The 15,737-nt window shown below is 42.0% G+C and overlaps 1 protein-coding gene across 4 annotated transcripts in view; it reads left to right on the forward strand.

Annotated features, from left to right (window-relative positions):
- Nucleotides 1-15,737, forward strand: part of NCAM1 (neural cell adhesion molecule 1) — a 415,621-nt gene that overhangs the window by 298,767 nt on the left and 101,117 nt on the right. For all 4 annotated transcript variants that reach the window (XM_044282273.1, XM_044282274.1, XM_044282275.1 and 1 more), the window contains exon 9: nucleotides 8,568-8,718. In XM_044282273.1, the coding sequence (XP_044138208.1) occupies nucleotides 8,568-8,718 (151 nt within the window). The remainder of the gene's footprint in view (nucleotides 1-8,567; nucleotides 8,719-15,737) is intronic.

The following is a 15,737-nucleotide window of genomic DNA, read 5'->3' on the forward strand; positions in this document are numbered from 1 at the left end:
TGAATGCTCAAAACATGTTTTTTCTCACTCCCATTTCTTCTTGTTGCATGTTGAAGCTCTACTTGGAACCTTGTTAAGATCCAGCCATGCTAAATATGATTTTTTGCCATTTTTCAAGTGGTCTAAAACCTTTGATCAGGACTGTACTTCTTCATTGGAAGTCATGTATTCAGATACCCTTCTGTCCTCAATGGCAAAACCCAATCTAATAGTGGGCTCATTGTATTTTTATTTTTTTACTTGAACCCTCATCTTTTTTATGTACATCACTGCACATGAATAAGCAGGTTTAATTCTGCTTGTTTTTTTAGCTAAGGCTGTCCGAACAGCCTTACGGGTTATTGTTGGCACTGTCCCATCAGAGACCGTACTTGAAGCCACTAGTGCAAAATTTGGAACAGACCCCAGACCAACGATGGGCAACTTATGATGGTTATGTCAGGGTTCTGAACGACTCTCTACCCTCTATACAGTAGCTACAGTACACTACTGTGTTTCCTTGCCAGAGGGACCATTATATAAGAAAGCTGCCATTTTAGCTGATCGTATATTATTTAATGATTTTACATTTACTTTGCACTGCCAGTTTTTATTTTTATATATATATATATTTATTTTTTTTAATTTTTAAGATCCGTCATGTTTTCTACTTTCACACCAGCGTTCTTGCTGGATCCGTTCTGATAATACAACTGTCTGCATCTGTTATGAACGGATCCAGTTGTATTATCTTTAAAATAGCCAAGACGGATCCGTCATGAACACAATTGAAAGTCAATAGGGAACAGATCAGTTTTCTATTCTGTCAGAGAAAATGGATCTGTGCCCATTGACACAGCGTTATTCTGTCAGTGATGCAGACACAACCGAATGGAACAGATTGCATTCTGGTGCATTCCGTTTCATTCAGTTCAGTTTTGTCCCCATTGACGATGAACGGAGACAAAACTGAAGCGTTTCCCCCGCTCCCCTCCGTTAATAGGATCCTTTGAAGGATCTCAATAGGGGAAAGGGAAACCTCAAGTGTGACAGTAGCCTTACTTCATTGAAGTCGTTCCCTGTATTGCTGGATGTTTCTCCTGCCGTATTAAGATTAATGTAACTTTATTACTGACGTCACTTTTTGGCTTAATAATTTTTTGTTGAAGATCAGGAGGTCTATTAGGCTTAATACACACGACACAAACACACTGTCAGTGTGTGCATCCATTTTCTGGCTGTGTGTCCGTTTTTAATGTCCATTTTCATCAGTTTTTCATGTCTGTTAAAAACGGATATGAAAATTTTATGAATTTGACCCACCCTTCTGAGAACACTCACAGGACAGTAGGCCCGCAGCTAAAATAATGTCCCCCATACTGTAGGAATTTTATTTTTATTTTTTTGCTGCCCCCAGCTTTAATAATGACCCCATGTAGGCCCCAAGCTAAATAAATGCCCACCACAGTGTATATAATTTTTTTTTATAGTGTTCCCAGCCTTTATAATGCCTCCATGTAGGGCCCCATCCTACAACATGTTCCCAATTGTGTGTTTTTTTTATTTTTTAGGGCCCCCAGGTTTATAATGTCCTCCGTGGTTTATATAATGCCCCCATAGTGTCCCGCAGCCAAAAAAACAACAAAAAAAACAACAAACCCTCACCTTATCCACTTGCTCGCGCTGCAGTAGTCTTTTCTCTCTTCACAGAACGGGACCTGCCAAAGGTGCGCAATTACGTCACTGTGCGCTCTCACGTGGTTATGTCACCACGCAGATCGCAGACATGTCCTATTTTTGGACGGACGCTATTCGCTGGCCATGTGAATAGCCCCATAGACTTTCACTGGTGCTAAAAATGTCTAAGTAACGGCCGTCACACGGCCAATTTTCACTGTCGTGTGCATTTAGCCTTACAGATAGGAACTCCCTTTTTCTTTTTCTTTTTTTTTTAAAGGGAACCTATCTTGTTAAAAATGCAATTAAGTCAGCAGGCACCATGTTTTAGAGAAAATTGAGCTGAACAGATGAATATCAATGGGTTGCATTTCATTACTTTTCATTAGTGATCTCTGCTCACTCTGGTCTTAGGAGTCATGTGGGCAGTAGTTTTTAGTGATTGACAGCCTTCACTGTAGCATACATAGATAGCTGTCAATCAGTAAGTAGGACCGCCCACTGGACTCCTCAGCGTACAATTGTAATGAATTAATTGCACATTATACTGATTCTATAAACTATATATCTATCTGCTCAGCTCTTCCTGTTCTATACTACGCATAGATTGAACTTCATCTTTATTGATACTTGTAAATGTTGCTATTGTCGGTGATACATTTATGTAATATTTTATAAGTCCCTTTCAGCTATTGCTCTGTTAATATCAGATGTGAAATATTTTAGTAGTTTACCAAGCTTGCACCAACCCAGCTTGTTTCTCCTTATCATAGACTATAACAGATTACTACATACTAGTATCTAATTGCTGCGCCTCCTGCACCTCTAACATCCCGTGTTTAGCACCAGTGTTACACTCTCTACATCTTATATACAACTGGTTTTGTCGCATCCGGGTATGAATATTCTTCATGGTAGGTACACAATAAAGACCCTTCTCTGGTTTATAAGGTATATTACCTTATAAAGTGCCTTGTATTAACTTTCTCTACATGATAAATGCAGTTTGCTGAAGTGAGACAATCCCTTTAATGAGCCCTACAATGGCAAATATCAGCAGAAAGGAGGGAGCAGCATTTTCAATGTCAGCATGCTGACACTAAGTTGCTGTCAGAGTTGCTGCTGGCATCAGCTTGTCTACTATTTACAATTGAAATTGTAATACACGGTCAACCAGGCATGTTTTTGGGAAGGGAAGAGTAAGCTGTGGCCGACCTGAGTGACATAATCACACTCCCATCATCCACCATTTACTATCATGCTACTTACAATGCCTCGTATGTATATTTATTTTATTCCTATCAAACCAACATATTCTGCACCTCTACACAGTGGTTGTCATCACTCACTGCCCCCACTGGGACACACAAACAAAATTCCACATGAACCTATCAGTACGGGTGTAGGAAGAACCCATTGTACTTGGAGGAGACCCACATAAAGATGGGAAGAACATACAAACCCCCTGGGGGAACTTTAATAGAAAACATTAATTTTTTGCTCACCAATTAGCAAATTATTTTCCATTAGTAAAGAAAGATTTGGTTAACAGAAGAATCCAAACAAATTTGCAACCAAGGATTCAGCACAGGCTAGCAGAACTGCCGCCTGTAACTTGAAATTCCACCACCAGGTACAGTAGGATGTTTCATTTTGTAATGGAAAAAAATAAAATGTAAAATTTTTGCAGACTTACGCCCCGAGTCTCAGTGATGTAAAAGATATATATGCCAAATTTCAAGAAGATTGAATAATATTTAGAGGTTGCACACTTTGATCAGTTTTGTAAAAGTAAGCAAAAAATAAGATTTTTCAAAGTTAATTACTTTTATTGGGAAAACTAGAAATCACAAACTTAAAATAATATTATAACTAGACACTAAGATTAATAGGTAGTATGATAGGCAAAACATGTGTCATATAAATCAACTTTGAACAATGCAATCCCTTCTTTTGTTAGCTTGGTGATAACTTTTCTGTGATGGTCGACTACCCTCAACAAGAATTGTTTTTGTTGTTCATCCCTGACTGATTTTTTTTATCAGAGCAATTACTCTTTCTGCAGTATCATTGACCACCTTAAAAGTGTTCACATGGCTTCTTAGAGAATCACTGCAGTATTCTGTCACGTCGTGGATCCCAAACAATTCAAGGAACTTCTTTTATTAGTAACTAAATGGCTCAGGTCTTTTCCTTCAAAAACTAGGTTTTTACCCTCTAATCGTTTAATTTCCTTTTTCTTTGCAGGTTTAGTTTCTAAACTTTTAGTCATATTTTCCTTAACAGCCTGAGTAATACGTTCGTCCAAAAAAGCCAATCCTACGCTTGTCTGACAGATACCAAAGGTGTCTCTTAGCAACTGGGAGAGCACTTTTTTATGTCTGCATCTGGGTAAGTGCTCAGAAGCTGTAGATATCCAAATCATTCTTTGGAGTCCTTCGACTTACAATAGCTTTGTGCAAAAAGCGAACATATATGAGGCTGACAATATGTGCAACCCGTTTCATTCCTTTCAATTCTCGTTGAGGAATATTCAACTGTTTAGTAAAGAGGACAATTTTAAGTGCATATATTGCCTTTGCCATCCACCTTGCTTGATGCAGAGCCCCTGGGATCCTGAAACTGAAGTCGTTTTTAGACCAACCTCCTAGGTACAGAGTGAGAGTAGTAATAAAAGTGATCAATGTGTGCAACCCCTAAATATTATCCAATCTTCTTGAAATTTGGCTTGTAAATCTTTTACATCGGACTCGGAGCATAAGCAAAGTCATATGAAAATCACTTCTTTGGAAAAATGAAACCGCCACAGGGCTCAGTCACAGCTTTTTGTTCTTATTTTTTCCCTTTTTTTCCTTTTTTATATTTCCAGAGAAAACAAACTTTTTTCTGTTTCCCTTTGCTGGGATAATTCATGTTTCTAGATTAAAAAAAGGGAAAGAGAAAAGGGGACAGTGTTCAAGTTTTAGACTGTCAAAATGTATGTTCTACTAGACAGATTCAAATACATTTTGGCATAGGAATAATAATTCAGATTGTAATTTAAAATAAATCACTGCTGTGCATCTAGTTTTTACAATCTGAGAGAAGCTGTTGTAGGTAAGTGCATTTATATTGTTCACCCAAATTACCCAATATCTCAATACATTAAATTTGCGCAAAGGAGGAGGGGGTTTACCAAGAATTCTGGTTTCAATAATTCTTAAAATACGTCTTACAATTTGCATTTTTACTCCAGTTTTGAAAAGTCTGCACGGTTAGCATGCCAAGCTGATTTCAGTCAGATTTAAAGGCTATATACACCTTTGGGGCAATTTTTTATTTATCAGTGCATTGCACTCATTATGAGCTAAAAATATATATTTTTTTGTACAGAGCTGAGATGCTATATTAGCAGCATCAGAATTTTCTCTCTTTTCCGTCAGCCAGGGAGCTGACCGGACTCCTTATCTCTGCTCTCAGACCTTATAAACACTCATCAAAGCTCAATCCTTATCTTACTGATCAGAATGTGGCTTAAATAAGTAATTTAGAGATAAGGGTAAGTGAAATTAGGATGCACACAGCTAGAAAAACTGTTAACCCTTTGTGAGAGAACGTCTCAATATTTTTAATAAAGACCATTTAAAAAAATGCATTTTTTTTGCCCCAAATGAGTAAAATGCAATAATAAAAAAAAAATGTCCACAAGGGCATACATAGCCTTTAACTTTTTTAAATTCTTGCAATATTACTCCAGGGGTAACGTAGAAAATGGAGTAATCTGAAGACTGATTAGAACTTCTTTCACACTGTCAGTGTTTGATCATTTCCATCAGTGATTGTGAGCTACCAAAAACACAGAACGAGTGCAAATCTTTCCATTATACCTTATCTTTGTATAGGCTCAGCTTCTAGTTTTGGCTCACAATCACTGTGTGAAAGCAACCTTAAAGCCCCTTTACACTGCTTGGTCTCCACTGACAATCGCCTGCTTGTCAGTGGAGGGGACCGCTGTATTTACATGCAAAATAACTGACAATAATAACATGTACATATAAAATGTTCAGTAGGTTGGCCATGGTCGTGTTACATAACCACTGTAAGGTCACTGACCAGCAGTTTACACCACCTCTGACCTCCACTAACATGCATGTGAAAATTTGGCCATAGGTGCACACTGATGCTTATGGTGGCAGGTGGGAATTAGTGACTGAGATATCTTTGGTACAAGGGTTAGACAGCAAAAATGTATATCTGGCAGCCTCTATAGATATGAAATCAATGGTGCAACAATTAGGGTGCATATAAAAACTTGGAAATGGGTCAAACACTTTTCCAGCATTAGAAGCACATTGATCAATAACTGCTCCTCACTTTCGAGGCTCCTTCAACAATGCAGTTAGGCTCCTCAGCTGGACTTCATAGCAGTTGTTTTGTAGTAGGTCCATCCTTGCATTAGATTGGCAACATCAGAATCTAACAACATTGTAAGTCTAAGACAGGGTCCGCAATTGCATCCATTAAATGGTCTCCGCTAGTAACAATCAAAGGGGCAAATAAGTATAAAGTGCCCCTTCCTACCTTTCAGTTGGAAGCTGGCATCATGTCTTCTGTTTCTAACACGCCATGGTGCTTTGTGACATATCCAAATAGTGACCCATGAACCCCACTGACTTATAATTGGGTCCATCACAATGGAGGAAAATCCTGAAGCGCATGTGTCCTAAACTCAGCAACTAGACTATTGCAAGGAAGCATCACAAAGTCACCTGAGCTTTACCCAGCCAGTTAGCATCCCTGCCAGGGATTTATTGCCGCAGAGGTTTACCTAGTATTGAGCCTATAAATCTGAGACTGCATTTATACTTTCAGCAACATATTTTTTCAAGGATCTGCTTTGCTTTTATGATAAGCTCAGAAGATGCTTAAAGGAACCAGAACATATGACTGTCAATTACTCCCCAATTCAGGAGCCCATAAAAATGTAATTTGCAATTGCTTTCCATTTCAGAATGGTTTCACTACATTAGTTTAAGGTATAATTAGATTAAATTGTTAAATTGTTTACAGTCATTTGCCTGTTGACGGCACCTTTATAGCATCCGGATGTTGTAATTAGAATTGGGTAGAGGAAAAGCAGATTGACCACTCAGAAGCACATAATATCTTCCACATCTTAATTAGAAGAGATTACTGTTTTATGCCTTCCGTCTCGGTGTAGCCTTCAAATATTATAGCCTGTGGTAATATACTTTAAATGTAGCTTGGTGTCGGCATAACATTATGGCTCTGGTTAAGGTGGAATTGGTCTCAATTAATTTCATGTAAGGTGTATTTTTTCTTAGTGTGGCCATCAAATGGATCTATATTTCCAGACCAGGAGTAGGGGTCCCAACTGGTTGTGTAATCATTTAAGGACTGCCTTTAGGTTTAGAAAGTAAACTTTCCTTAGGGCTGTTTCACTTTTCTAATACTATAGTTCGAGCAACTCCTGCCATTTCTTCTGCAAGTGGGTACTGAACTTTTTTTTCCTACAGGCTAAATTGTGGCAGTACAAACAACATAAAAAGCAAGATCATTGAAACTTCTCAGAATGTATAATAAAATAATTGGTTTCTGTCATTATAGACATGGAATTCTAGTAAGTCCACTTAGACCTGGGCCGACATTTGTTTCCTTGTTCTTACTGCTCTGTAGTGTAATTTGCAGGTTACACAACAGTTGTAGTTTGTATAAATGCCCTCTCACACAGTGTTGGTTTGGACAGGCAGTATGTTGCTTGGATTGGGACTGTTGAAGAGTGATGTGGGGATGGAGATGTGGTGAATACACTTAGTGGGGGCTGGGGCATATTCTGGTAAATTAAGTGGGCATTAGTAGGCCAGCCCATTTCAGTTAAGCTCCACCCAGGCTATACCCACTTTTGAAGTGCTGAGTGTGGCATAGAACCCTAAGGTGCATGTGCAAAAATTTGCTACTTTTTGACAACTTTTATGCCTGATGGTGGGTTGATCCTGCTGTGGTATGAATGACTTGGAAAACTAATAAGGTGAAATAGTATGTAATAGTAATTTTGACAACCATTTCTGGAAGTTTTTGATTGATTTACTGCCCACTGATCATTTGCACCCTAATACACATTTCTCCAGTAATTAGCTATAATATAACCCCTGTTTCTTATAACCTTATAACTTTTTCATTGAAATAAGATCACCCGCATTATTTCTGTTGCATATATAGTGTCAACATATTCTAAAGCGCCGTACAGGGCTTATTATGACTCATATGAGTTCCTTCCTTTAGTTTCCCTATCTTACACACTCATTAATGCCAATATTATAGTGATCTAATAACATATCGGTATGTTTCTGAAGTGTAGAGGAAACCCATGCAGAAAATACAAACTGCATGCAGATGTTATCCTTGGGTGGATTAGAACCCAGGGCCCCAGGGCTGTAAGGTGACAGTGAGAACTGAGCCACCTTGCTGCCCATTTAAATTATTTTTCAGAAGCCTCTCTTTAAGGTGCTTCTAAAAAGGTTCATAAACTTGTGGAGAAGCTTCAGAACTTGATGCAGATGTTGACAATGTCCACAAATTTCATTGATAAAATAATAAAGAAGAAATATAACCCCAGACACAAACTGCAAAGAGGAGGTTTACATTCTTTGGCAATAACCATTAGAGCCTAGGGAGTGCTTCTGTCTGTGAGCAGTGACACCAGCTTTTTTTCCAAAAGTGGCTCCACTGAACCTAAATAGTCATTGACATCATAGTATAATGATATCAATAAAAAAGTTTTGCCATTAATGATGTGGTAATCCAACACTGGAGGAATACCAGTTATTAATAAGGTTTACCATAGATCTGGGATATATATTGACATTCAGTAATGCTTCTGTGTATTGATACCGTTTTTCTCCTTTCTGCAGACCTTGGATGGACGTATCGTGGTTCAGGGGCACATCAGGATGTCTTCTCTTACCCTGAAGGACATCCAGTACACTGATGCCGGAGAATACTTCTGCGTTGCCAGCAACACCATCGGCCAGGACACCCGAGCTATGTACTTTGAAGTACAGTGTAAGACCTCTTGTTTTTTTTTTAGCCCAGAATACTAAGTGTTATATTATACTATCCCAACGTTCAGATTTGTTCTCCACCATAACATTTACATTGGTCTAGTACAGTTATTCATAAACTTGGGCATGTTACCCCCCCCCCCCCTTTTTATTTATTTTTTACACCGCATTACAAAATTATTAAAAAAGGACATTTAAATTGACTTTAAGCAGTTTTCTGGAACCACTATGGGTTTTGACAGATATGCTCATACAGTTGCTTGCCTCATGTACATCTTTCACATACTTTTTTCTTTTTCAATATGGACTCTCCTGACCCGTATTAACTATACTCTGAAATCACTCAGGTTGGTTTCCATTCTTTATGTAGCACTTCCTGTTGTATCCAACCAAACCTATGATGCACTTTTCCTTTCTCTGCCACAGCTCCAGCGCCGCCCCTAACATTGCCCAGCTAGTTTATAGTGTCTCCCACCCGACTACTAACATACACTCCCTTATTACTGCCCCTGTTGCTGCTTTGACATCACAGGAAATAAGAAAGCTGTATGGACCGTAAGCACAGACCAGAACGGAAGATAGGTGTAAAAATAGTAAAAGCAATACCTTACAAAATTACCATACAGTAAATGATAATTTTAAAGGGATGTTGATGCAAATCGAAAAACCCTTCATCGACATATGCAGATATACAAAATGATATCAATGGGTCCCATATATTTAGAAAGAAACTACATTAAAAAAAGTGCCAAAAAGACCCTAAAAATCAAAATTTTATTAGAATCAGTTTTTAAAAAAAAAGGGGGGGGGGGGGCATGACCTAGCAGGTCACAGTAATGGCTGTCACGACCCTAATCAGTAGGTAAGTACATAATGAAGATGCAAAAAAAAAAAGAAAAGAAATGGTAGAAAAACTGTGTAGAGAAAAGGGGACAAAGGGGGAACTCTTCAATGGGATGATTTTCCCTATAGAGACCCTGTTTCTCCCTTAGCCCGGAGACAACTCTTGATGGTGGAGCCTCTCCGTCCTCGTGCCTATCCTAGTTTGCCCTAGTAGGCCCTAATCATTAAGGTTTTTCCCTTTTACCCCGATGCGTTTCCCCCAACTTGGGTTCCTCAGGGAGTCCGTTTAGAAAGAAGAGGGGCCAGAAGTTTAATACACCAAAGATAATAGATTACATAAAGAGACTGGCTATATTGATATACAAAAGGGAACCCCAAGGTATATCACATGTGGTTCCAGGCGATCAGGATAAAGCAACACCACATGTGGAGGTCCCTATTTATTTGGCCAGGTCTCAGAGGGCGCAAATTGCGGTCCGCAATGCATGGAACGGCTGCACAACAGCCGTGTGCATGAGGCCTAATTAGGAAAAATTACCTGTGATTTTATTGGGTAAAGTAAGTACTTTCTGATAAGCAGTTTTAAGTAATGAAGAAGAAAGTTTGGAGAGCACTGGTCTAGGAGATAAGTCACCTCTGCCCTATGGGGGCAGAGTGGATTATGCCAGAACTTTAATTGAAGAACTCTGTCAGTCATGAGCCTGAGGAAAACTATTTCTTATAGCAGAGACACAGGTGCAGGCCCTGAGGGGACAGGACATTTCACAAGAATTCGTTTTGGTGTCCCATAATTCCCTGTGTCATGCACCGCCCCTTCAGACCCTGCACTAGGCACGACACCAGAGTATCATACAGGGGTATACATAGTAGTCACTGGACCCCATAGCAAGAATCTAAATTGAGCCCCCATCCCTCATTAATAGCCCCTCCTACTACCTGTTCTTGCATAGCAGTGTACTGATATGTGAGGTATGAGGTATAAATTACAGCTCGTACCTCACATATCAGGACACTGCTGTATGTACTATAAATATATATATATATACATATATATATATATATATATATATATATACACACACACACACACACACACCATACATCACATATCAGTACACTGCTGGGTATACTACATGCCTGTGTCCACTGCATATATTATACTGCATAACAGATACAGTGTTTGTGTGTGTGTGTGTGTGTGTGTATATGTATATATATATATATATATATATATACATATACACACACACATGTGCTATTTTGTGCATTTGCGCCCGCTTACCCTATCTACCAGAGCGAAACCCCACAATTGGTGGAGGATGAGGGCAAGAGCAGTGAGGCTGGCGTGAATGCCGATATTTTTGGTTTCTGCATTTTTCATGCACAGTTGTATGCCATACATTAAACCAGCTGTATTACAACGAGTGCCCCACGACAAAATGGAGGCTGTTGTGAAGGCCCTCATGGAGGCTAATCTGTAGCAGTGAGAGACAAACCTGCAGCAACGCAAGGCTAATAAGCAGCAGGAGACTAACCAGTTGCTGCTACAAAACGTCATGGCTTTGCAGACAGCAGGAGCAACCCCGAGCAGCCACGATGCCCGAAAAGCAGATTCCTAAGATGACCCCCGCAGACGACATTGAAACCTACCTGGCGATGTACGAGAAAGTGGCCATCAGGGAAAAGCTACCCTGTGACCAGTGGGCTGAGGTCGTCGCTCCATTCCCGGTATCCGATTCCCAGCGGGTGTATTTTGACTTGCCAGATGATCAAGCGGCAAACTACCAAAAAGTAAAGGGTGAGATTTTGGCAAGACTGGTGGTGAATGTGTTGGTCCGGGCCCAGCGGGTACATCAGTGGAGGTTTAAGCCGGCTGAGCCTGCGAGGACCCAGTATTATGACTTACTCCACCTCTTGCAAAAGTGGCTCCAGCCTGATGTACTACGGCTATTCTGGATAGACTATTGGCTGATCTGTTCTGGAGGGCTCTGCCATACCCTCTCCAGCACTGGATCGACCAAGTGTCTCCTGGCAACACCTTAGAAATGGTGGAGCGCTACGAGGCTACGAAGACTGTTACAGGGGTTTATTTTGGGAGGGGGGCAGTCAAACCCTGTAAATCTCCATCCCAGACCTGGCGACTTGTACCAACCAAACCCACCCGGGGTGTACCCTCTATGGACTTGGCTCCGATAGTCTGCTGGCGGTTTCAGGAGCCAGGCCATGTAAGAGCTGTAACCATTAAGTGGAACCCATGGATACTAACTATGGCTACCGTCAGTTGCTATATGCCAGGAAGCTGTGTGCACCAGGTACCCCAAAAACTCTAAACCACCTGTGCTAGGTGGAGTTAGGAAACACTCCAGCAGAGGCTCTGCTGGACTTAGGGACCTAGTAATGGCTCCCCTGGTACGGTCAGTGGAGTATACTGGCCGTAAAGTTGGGGTCATGTGCATCAATAGAGACAAAAGACTATCCCACCACCCTGGTGTCTCTAACCACAGGGGCTGGCAGATGGACTCATGAAGTGGCAGTTGCCCCAAATTTACACTTCGAACTTATAATATGGAGAGACTTCCCAGGCTTCCCAGCACTGTGGCCTGCTATGAGAGTGACTGATACCCATGAGACAGGGGTAACCCTAGCAGAGTGGCCTCGCTCAGGGGGGAGACCAGAACTCTGGGAACCTGAGGGCCACTGGTAGGGGTGACCACCACTTCGGTGGAAGTGGGGGAGACAACCCCGCTAAGTGTGATGGTTGGAGACCCCGGGTCCTGAATTGGCAGACCTCAATGTCTCCGGGGATACTTTTGGTACTGCCCAACCCTATCCCGCGCCTGGGAAAATGTGTTAATAGTCTATGGTGAACCACAACAACCAGGGGCAGAGTCAGTGTTTCCCCATTTTGTGGTCATCAGGATATGTTGTATTGGGTAAACCAACTATGGGGTGAGCCTATTGAACAGTTGGTGGTCCCCAAGGCTTATCGCAAGCTTGTTTTAGATCTAGCCCACCAACATGTTTTTGGGGTTCACCTGGGGCTGCAGAAAACTCAGGATCGTATTCTACAGCGGTCCCAGCATATTCAAAGAAGTGGAAGAGAATCTTGACTGACCTGTCAGATAACTAGCCCCCAGCCACATTTTCATAGTCCCCTAGTACCTCTCCCGATTATCGAAGTACCATTTGACCAAATAGCTATGGACCTCATAATCCCAGTACCGAAGTCCGCCAGAGGGCATCAACACATCTTAGTCATTCTAGACTACGCCACTCGGTACCCGGAGGTGGTGCCACTGCAATATACCTCGGCTAAACTCATAGCTAAGGAGTTAATGGAAATGTTTTTCCGAGTGGGACTACCTAAAGAGGTTCTGACCGACCGAGGGAGCCCTTTTACATCCAAGGTGATGAGGGAACTCTAAGTTGCTGCACATAAAACAACTGCGGACGTCCGTTTACCATCCACAAATGGACGGTCTGGTAGAACGGTTTAACCAAACATTAAAAAATATGTTGAAAAAGGTAGTGTCTAAAGATGGGAAGGACTGGGACCTCCTTCTGCCCTATCTCATGTTCGCAGTGCGAGAGGTACCCCAGGCCTCTACTGGGTTCTCGCCCTTCGAACTGCTATATGGCAGACACCCTCGCGGTCTCTAGGACGTGGCCAAAGAGGCGTGGGAACAACAACCCACTCTACATAAAAGTGTTATTGAGTACGTTGCCCAGATGCAAGATCAGATACAGTGTTGCCTCTTGTTAGGTAGCATATGGAGTCGAGTGTATAATCGGCAGGCTTGGGTCTGGATCTTTTACCCGGGTGACCGGGTTTTGGTTCTGGTGCTGACCGTGGACAGTAAGTTCCTGGCTAGGTGGCAGGGGCCCTACGAGGTATTCAAGAAAATTGGAGATGTAAACTACAAGGTACACCAACCAGGGCAGCGAAATCTGGGGCAGGCGTACCATGTGAATTTACTCAAACCGTGGAAAGATAGGGAAACCTGTACAGAAGACAGCCCGCGGCCGGGTTTTCTAGGAGAAGAGGTACCGGCCCATCTGTCTGATGCAAGAGAGGCGGCTTCAGTAAAAATTGCTGACAGCATCTCCTCTAAACAAAATAGAACTCAGGAGGCCACGAAGTTCGTTTGTCGGAACACGTTATGTTCTCAGACCTCCCTGGACGCACTTACATAATCCAGCATGACATTGTCACTGAGCCTTAGGCAAAAGTCTGATTAAAACCATACTGTACGATAGGGTTAGAAGAGACTAAGTACCTGGGGTATGTCATTAGGTGCGGAGTCATCAAACCCCAAGTGAACAAAATAGAGGCGATACGGAATTGGCCCCGACCTGTCACTACTAGGCAAATAAAGTAATTCCTGGGAATGGTGGGCTATTACATTAGCTTTGTTCCCCACTTTGCTACTCTAGCTGCACCCTTGACAGGGCCCTTGAAAATCAGTGATTCGCTGGGATGATTGGCGGAAGAGGCTTTTGTCGCTTTAAAGTCGGCCCTGTGTAGGTCACCGGTTTTGGTGACGCCGAACTTCAAGAGGGAGTTTGTGGTACAGACGGTTGCCTCTGAGGTAGGCCTTGGTGCTGTACTGTCTCAGGAGTTCAACAGGAAGGAGCATCCCATTGTCTTCCTAAGCCGCAAGCTCACCCGAGCCGAAGCCAGGTACAGTATAGTGGAGAGTGCCTGGCTATCAAGTAGGCACTCGAGTCTCTCCGCTACAATTTTTTGAAGAGAAAGTTACACCTGGTGACTGACCACTCCCCTCTCAAGTGGATGAGCCAGGCCAAAGACAGGAATGCCCGGGTCACCAGGTGGTTTTAGTCTCTGCAGAACTTTAAGTTCTCGGTAGAACACAGTGCAGGCCGATTGTAGGGAAACATGGATGCCCTGTCCTGGGTGCATTGTCTGTGTGTGTCCAGCCCCTAAGGGTTGAACAAAGGGGAGGGGTATGTGACACAGTGAGGGGTTGTGTCTGGCAAGTCAGGTATTTTCCTCCCAGCATGTGCGACTGGGCTGGTTTCCAGCCAGGTGAGGTCAGATACTGGACCGGAGTTTCAGTGCCAATCTGGGTTTTGGCAGCACCTGGCTGTCCTTAAAAGGCAGCTGGGCTCAGCAGAGATGTCTCAGTTTTTGAGATCTGAGGCTTTGTGCCTTGCTGGAGGGCTGAGAATCCCATGCAGGAGAAACAGGCCCCCTAAAGCCTGGTGTGGACCACTGGAGGCAGAACTGCCAGCAAGATGACTTGTGTTATATGAACTTTCAATTGTGTGTGAATTACCACCAAGACTGCAAAGTTATTTGACGTTTTGAGTTAAGAACTTGTATTTTGCCTCTGTACTGCGCCCGCTTACCCTATCTACCAGAGCGAAACCCCACTACATATATATATATATATATATATATATACACAGTACAGACCAAAAGTTTGGACACACCTTCTCTTTCAAAGAGTTTTCTTTATTTTCATGACTATGAAAATTGTAGATTCACACCGAAGGCATCAAAACTATGACACATGTGGAATTATATACATAACAAAAAAGTGTGAAACAACTGAAAATATGTCATATTCTAGGTTCTTCAAAGTAGCCACCTTTTGCTTTGATTACTGCTTTGCACACTCTTGGCATTCTCTTGATGAGCTTCAAGAGGTAGTCACCTGAAATGGTTTTTACTTCACACTTGTGCCCTGTCAGGTTTAATAAGTGTGAATTCTTGCCTTATAAATGGGGTTGGGACCATCAGTTGCGTTGTGGAGAAGTCAGGTGGATACACAGCTGATAGTCCTACTAATAGACTGTTAGAATTTGTATTATGGCAAGAAAAAAGTAGCTAAGTAAAGAAAAACGAGTGGCCATCATTACTTTAAGAAATGAAGGTCATTCAGTCTGAAAAATTGGGAAAACTTTGAAAGTGTCCCCAAGCGCAGTCACAAAAACCATCAAGCGCTACAAAGAAACTGGCTCACATGCGGACCGCCCCAGGAAAGGAAGACCAATAGTCACCTCTGCTGCGGAGGTCTGATGAGTCCAAATTTGAGATCTTTGGTTCCAACCACCATGTCTTTGTGCAACGCAGAAAAGGTGAACGGATGGACTCTACATGCCTGGTTCCCACCGTGAAGCATGGAGGAGGAGGTGTGATGGTGTGGGGGTGCT

Source organism: Bufo gargarizans, chromosome 2, assembly GCF_014858855.1.
Source record: "Bufo gargarizans isolate SCDJY-AF-19 chromosome 2, ASM1485885v1, whole genome shotgun sequence".
NCBI lineage: Eukaryota > Metazoa > Chordata > Amphibia > Anura > Bufonidae > Bufo > Bufo gargarizans.